Genomic DNA, 6,263 nt, shown 5'->3' on the forward strand with positions numbered 1-6,263 from the left:
CAAGACCATATCAGCAATTCCGCCTACAACATTTCTACTTACAGCATTTAGCCATTTAACAATATTGCAAAATAGAGTGAATTTCCACTTTTCAGCATTAACAAAACAGAATAATAAATTAACAATTACAAAGTAACAAATTAAAATAGAGTAATAAATTAACAATTACAGAGCAGCAAAAGTATAAAACACTAAATTGAAGACTCAAGAAATTGAACAGAAATCGAAGTTCCCAGAAATTGAACAGAAATCGAAGGGTTCTGAGATTGCAGGAATGATGGGATCTGGAAAGACAACTGTAGGGAAGATTCTGTCACAAGTGCTTTGTTATTCGTTTTTTGATAGGTTGGTACTGACTGTAATTAAGATCAGAAATTATTTCAAGGGAACAATATATGTATATAGTTCCGCCTCAACATTTTCTGTAGCAATCTTTTTTCATGGGACCAGCGATACATTGATTGAGGAGGAGGTTGATGGAACTTCAGTAGCTGATATATTCAAGCACTATGGAGAGACTTTTTTCCGTGATAAAGAGGTCAGTTCAAAAATATCTTCAGTTTATGCGATATAAATCTCCTTACCTTTGTGTAATAAGGACACTTGTTATTGTATCATATCAATGTTTATGTGATTCTTTTGTTGTTTTATTATTATTATCACAATATAGCCATTCATTTTCTGTGGTTATTTTCACGGTTGCAGACTGAGGTGTTGCGGAAGTTGTCAATGACGCATAGACATGTTATATCCACGGGCGGAGGTGCTGTTGTGAGGCCTATTAATTGGTATACCAATTTAATCTTCATGTTAACGATGAACTCTTATGGAGATTATTGAGTCTTCACTTATACTTAATTATATGTGGAATTGCTAGGAAATATATGCACAAAGGGGTTAGCATATGGTTGGATGTACCTGTAGAAGCATTGGCTCAGAGAATAACAGCTGTAGGAACTAATTCTCGCCCACTTCTACATTCTGAAGTAGGAGATGCATACACTAAGGTAGTAATCAATATGAATTTGATCACAAAGTGGAGCAATTGGGATCAATATTGACTTACACTTTGGATTTAATTTGCAGACTTTCATGCGTTTGTCTTCTCTTTTTGAAGAACGAAGCCAAGCATATGCAAATGCCAATGCCAAGGTCTCCTTAGAAAGTATGGTTCTCAATAATATTATTTCTTCTTCTCTAGTACCTTACTTAAATATGTGGAAATATAGCACTAGAGTAACATAACTATCTCATGGTATGCTTCCTAGAAAATCTGTATATGATTATTGTGTTATTTTGCAGATATAGCAGCAAAACTGGGCCAAAAAGATGTATCAGATTTGACTCCAACTGCTATTGCAATTGAGGTCATGTCACTTTCTGCCTTATTACCTTCTGATTCCTAAACTTAATTGTTTGCTCTTGATTACATACAATTGAAAACATTAGTAGAATTACCATTGGAACGCTTTCACTTATCTGACTTGAGGCTGTGTATTTCTCAGGCTCTGGAACAAATCCTAGGCTTTCTAAAGAGTGAAGATGGATATTGCTAGCTCAAGCTGGTTATAATTTCTCTTCAAACCTCATTTAGTGCAGGAGAATATGCTTTTCCTTTGTGTTTGGAAAGAATTGATGTAATGCGGCACCAACATGGCACATATTTAATGTTCATGCACGATTAGTGTTACATAATTTGAGAGGAACTGCAAGCAGCAAGTATTCAGTATATACAGTTTTGATTTTTTCGTTCCATTATAAACACTCGTAGAGCATGTGCATAAACACTCGTAGAGCATGTGCATAAACACTCGTAGAGCATGTGCATAAACACTCGTAGAGCATGTGCATAAACACTCGTAGAGCATGTGCATAAACACTCGTAGAGCATGTGCATTGTAATATGATATGGTTATATCAGTTTTGTGTACGCTTTCTTCAGATACGTCTGCTCTTGTTGTAAAGTGACCCTAATTTCATTCTCTTCTACATGGCATACACTGGTGTTCAATTAACATTATATATACTTAACTCATTATCCATACTAGCCATACCAAAACTCTTTTTTAAAACCTTTTAGGTAATATTAATATATAATTCCTCTTGTTTGAGAATTTGGATTAGCAATTACTTTCTAAGAAATGTTTGGAACTTTGGATTACTGTCTAATAGTTTAACGCTGATATAAGTTACCAAAAAAAATAACACTGATATATCGACTGAAACCATTTCAGTAGAAGTGAAGCCATGGAATCTAAAGCTGTTCAAAGGTTACAGTTTCCAGCCATGGTGTATTCAGATAAGGGTGGAAGAACAGTACCAAGTGGTTCTCTTAACGTGTCTTGTGGTTTTATGGAACATAAGAAGCTTCGGGTTTTTGTTTCAGTGCCTTCGACGAAGATTCAACAGAGAAAGCTCCCTTTGAAGATTGCATGTTCTAATAACAAAGTTCCAGGTTGCTAAGATAATTAATTAATGACTTTTTTAATATAATTTTTATTGCAATCATACTTTCGTGTTCATTATTTTTTTATTTTTTTATTTTTTCAAATTTGTAGCTTCAACATTGAAATCTGAAAGCTTTAAGACTCCTCTCAGTGAAGAGTTGATTCTGAAGGTAAAAAAGTATGACACATTTCATCTTTCTTATGGTGTGGTTATGGATATGCCATTATTGTCTTACTTGATTGAATCATTTAAATTTCAGAGTAAATCCAAAGAGGTGGAACCGTATTTAAGTGGACGCTGTATATATCTTGTTGGTTAGTCTTTTGGTTCAAATACTCGTGCTTATGTTGTATACATTAATTACTATAGATGCCAAGTATAATTGTTAATTACTCTGGTCCTCTTCAATTTCTGGGTTTTGAGATTGCAGGAATGATGGGATCTGGAAAGACAACTGTAGGGAAGATTCTGTCACAAGTGCTTTGTTATTCGTTTTTTGATAGGTTGGTACTGTAATTAAGATCAGAAATTATTTCAAGGGAACAATATATGTATATAGTTCCGCCTCAACATTTTCTGTAGCAATCTTTTTTCATGGGACCAGCGATACATTGATTGAGGAGGAGGTTGATGGAACTTCAGTAGCTGATATATTCAAGCACTATGGAGAGACTTTTTTCCGTGATAAAGAGGTCAGTTCAAAAATATCTTCAGTTTATGCGATATAAATCTCCTTACCTTTGTGTAATAAGGACACTTGTTATTGTATCATATCAATGTTTGGGATTCTTTTGCTGTTTTATTATTATCATCACAATATAGCCATTCATTTTCTGTGGTTATTTTCACGGTTGCAGACTGAGGTGTTGCGGAAGTTGTCAATGACGCATAGACATGTTATATCCACGGGCGGAGGTGCTGTTGTGAGGCCTATTAATTGGTATACCAATTTAATCTTCATGTTAACGATGAACTCTTATGGAGATTATTGAGTCTTCACTTATACTTAATTATATGTGGAATTGCTAGGAAATATATGCACAAAGGGGTTAGCATATGGTTGGATGTACCTGTAGAAGCATTGGCTCAGAGAATAACAGCTGTAGGAACTAATTCTCGCCCACTTCTACATTCTGAAGTAGGAGATGCATACACTAAGGTAGTAATCAATATGAATTTGATCACAAAGTGGAGCAATTGGGATCAATATTGACTTACACTTTGGATTTAATTTGCAGACTTTCATGCGTTTGTCTTCTCTTTTTGAAGAACGAAGCCAAGCATATGCAAATGCCAATGCCAAGGTCTCCTTAGAAAGTATGGTTCTCAATAATATTATTTCTTCTTCTCTAGTACCTTACTTAAATATGTGGAAATATAGCACTAGAGTAACATAACTATCTCATGGTATGCTTCCTAGAAAATCTGTATATGATTATTGTGTTATTTTGCAGATATAGCAGCAAAACTGGGCCAAAAAGATGTATCAGATTTGACTCCAACTGCTATTGCAATTGAGGTCATGTCACTTTCTGCCTTATTACCTTCTGATTCCTAAACTTAATTGTTTGCTCTTGATTACATACAATTGAAAACATTAGTAGAATTACCATTGGAACGCTTTCACTTATCTGACTTGAGGCTGTGTATTTCTCAGGCTCTGGAACAAATCCTAGGCTTTCTAAAGAGTGAAGATGGATATTGCTAGCTCAAGCTGGTTATAATTTCTCTTCAAACCTCATTTAGTGCAGGAGAATATGCTTTTCCTTTGTGTTTGGAAAGAATTGATGTAATGCGGCACCAACATGGCACATATTTAATGTTCATGCACGATTAGTGTTACATAATTTGAGAGGAACTGGAAGCAGCAAGTATTCAGTATATACAGTTTTGATTTTTTGTTCCATTATAAACAGGCGCAAAGCACGTGCATTGTGATATGATATGGTTATATCAGCTCGTGGTAAAGTGACCCTAAATTCATTCTTTTCTACTTGGCATACACTGGTGTTCAATTAACATTATCTGTGGTAAAGTGACCCTAAATTCATTCTTTTCTACTTGGCATACACTGGTTCAATTAACATTATCTTGTCCATATGCGCTTATGTTTAACTGCACTCTCCAGAGATGAACAAATTTATTACTAGTTCATAAGCTTGAACAATAATAATCTACTTAACTAATTATCCATACTAAGCATACCAAAACTCTCTTTTAAAACCTTTTAGGTAATATTAATATATAATTCCTCTTGTTTGAGAATTTGGATTAGCAATTACTTTCTAAGAAATGTTTGGAACTTTGGATTACTGTCTAATAGTTAAGGGAAGAAAGGAAGAAGATGCTAGAACAAATATGCAGAGTGCACCAATGCTTAAAGTAAGACGGTCCTAGGGTAGACAATAAAATGAAAAAGAATAATTTTCAAAACCAATGAGAAGATCTTCTATGCTTCCTTTTACTATGCCAACTTTGAAGCCTAAAAATCATCAAATGAATTCCCACAAATGCAAAATTGAAGACAAAATCACTGGACCAATCTGTTGATAAGTAACAACAACATAAAAAACACATCCGCAAATGTCTATTATCAAAAGACAACAATTAGATCCAAGTCTTAACACAAAACAGAATATCAAAAAAAAATTCTAAGACTCTGCCTTCCTCTAGAAGACTAATTCATGAGGCTTCTGGCCTTGCTTCAAAGAAAACCTAGCACCAAGGTAAAACTTCAAGTCTGGAACACTCTCTATGGCTTTTATCAAAGCAGAATCAACAGTCTTCTGGTCATCCTTCTTGTCTTGAGGGAGGGTCTTCTTCTCCTACATTTGAAGCAAGATAGCACATAAGCAAATGCTGATAAAAACTGCAAATGCCAGAAAGACAAATAAAACAAGAAATTTATACAAACTAACCTCTTTCTCGGACTCAAAGAACTCGCCTTCTCCCTTCTTTTTCTTTTTCTGGACTTCCTTTGAAAAGTATTTGTCATCGAATTTCTCCACGTTACAAGCAGACACATCTACTTTGGTTGATGTGGCAATAACATACGACTGATTCACACGTCTCAACGGAACTCCATTAATCTTGAAGGGTCCTGAGGAAACAAGATACATAAGACCAGAGGAGAGAAAAACTTCATTAATCCGCTAGCTTATTCGGACACAAGTTATACACAACACAATGGAAAGCAATATTAAAAGAGAAAATATTGTCTATGCGTTGAAATCCAAAGCTTGAAACTGCAATGGACAACTTAATTCAAGAACTAACGTGATAGCACTTATAATCCCGCATTCAATTAAGTGACATAGGGGAGAAATGAAGCATCATCCACATATCAAAAAAAAAAAAGAAAGCTCATCAAGCAAAATCGGAATAAACAAAAAGCCAATGTTCAATATGATTTAAAACACTATTTTTCACTACAAGTCCGAGACAATAACATAAACAGAAACTTCATTGAGGATAATGAGCAAGAGTTACCAGAAACAAGAAGCAGCCCAGAAGGAAGCTGCTTGAGGAACACAACTCTCTTCCCCTTGAATCTTCCAGCAAGAAGAATCAGCACTGTCCCAGGAGTAATGCTAGCCCTGAAAACGTGACAAAAAAAAATGAAACATATAAGATCAATTGGATCAATAATCTAACCCTAAGATAGGTCAATCAATGTACAAAAATAGTAAAATTAAATAGCCAAGAATGCCACCATCCCAATCTAAATTCTCATTTCAGATCAAGAATTTTGTTTATCACATTTGACATCGAAAATTAGAAAAAAAGAACAGACCTGAGTTTGGTGGTTTGTGCTT

General features: G+C 34.8%; 3 protein-coding genes across 3 annotated transcripts in view; 2 read left to right on the plus strand and 1 right to left on the minus strand.

Moving 5' to 3' along the window:
* LOC107604824 (shikimate kinase 1, chloroplastic) lies at positions 210–1,672 on the plus strand. Its single transcript, XM_016306523.2, has 7 exons — positions 210–345; positions 451–538; positions 706–788; positions 878–1,007; positions 1,087–1,165; positions 1,303–1,367; positions 1,506–1,672. The coding sequence occupies exons 1-7, from the start codon at positions 275–277 to the stop codon at positions 1,554–1,556; spliced, it is 567 nt and encodes a 188-aa protein (XP_016162009.2). The 5' UTR covers positions 210–274; the 3' UTR covers positions 1,557–1,672.
* LOC107604823 (shikimate kinase 1, chloroplastic) lies at positions 2,182–4,354 on the plus strand. The gene is made up of 10 exons (XM_016306522.2): positions 2,182–2,455; positions 2,559–2,617; positions 2,708–2,762; positions 2,879–2,951; positions 3,053–3,140; positions 3,306–3,388; positions 3,478–3,607; positions 3,687–3,765; positions 3,903–3,967; positions 4,106–4,354. The coding sequence occupies exons 1-10, from the start codon at positions 2,248–2,250 to the stop codon at positions 4,154–4,156; spliced, it is 891 nt and encodes a 296-aa protein (XP_016162008.1). The 5' UTR covers positions 2,182–2,247; the 3' UTR covers positions 4,157–4,354.
* The window catches only part of LOC107604822 (60S ribosomal protein L6-1), a gene marked incomplete at its 5' end in the record, with an annotated part of 1,793 nt that continues 402 nt past the window's right edge, over positions 4,873–6,263 (minus strand). The window contains 4 exon segments of the mRNA XM_016306521.2: positions 4,873–5,273; positions 5,367–5,548; positions 5,938–6,044; positions 6,242–6,252. Coding sequence (XP_016162007.1) covers positions 5,118–5,273; positions 5,367–5,548; positions 5,938–6,044; positions 6,242–6,252 — 456 coding nt within the window.

Source organism: Arachis ipaensis, chromosome B06, assembly GCF_000816755.2.
Source record: "Arachis ipaensis cultivar K30076 chromosome B06, Araip1.1, whole genome shotgun sequence".
Lineage (NCBI taxonomy): Eukaryota > Viridiplantae > Streptophyta > Magnoliopsida > Fabales > Fabaceae > Arachis > Arachis ipaensis.

What these genes read in the sequence shown, in the direction of transcription:
- LOC107604824 (XM_016306523.2), top strand. Translation starts at nt 275, where the DNA reads ATGATGGGATCTGGAAAGACAACTGTAGGGAAGATTCTGTCACAAGTG. An exon ending in TGTTATTCGTTTTTTGATAG is followed by an intron (nt 346 to 450) that starts GTTGGTACTGAC and finishes TCATGGGACCAG; the next exon opens with CGATACATTGATTGAGGAGG. An exon ending in GTTGTGAGGCCTATTAATTG is followed by an intron (nt 789 to 877) that starts GTATACCAATTT and finishes TGGAATTGCTAG; the next exon opens with GAAATATATGCACAAAGGGG.
- LOC107604823 (XM_016306522.2), top strand. Translation starts at nt 2,248, where the DNA reads ATGGAATCTAAAGCTGTTCAAAGGTTACAGTTTCCAGCCATGGTGTAT. An exon ending in CTTTTTTCCGTGATAAAGAG is followed by an intron (nt 3,141 to 3,305) that starts GTCAGTTCAAAA and finishes TCACGGTTGCAG; the next exon opens with ACTGAGGTGTTGCGGAAGTT. An exon ending in GTTGTGAGGCCTATTAATTG is followed by an intron (nt 3,389 to 3,477) that starts GTATACCAATTT and finishes TGGAATTGCTAG; the next exon opens with GAAATATATGCACAAAGGGG.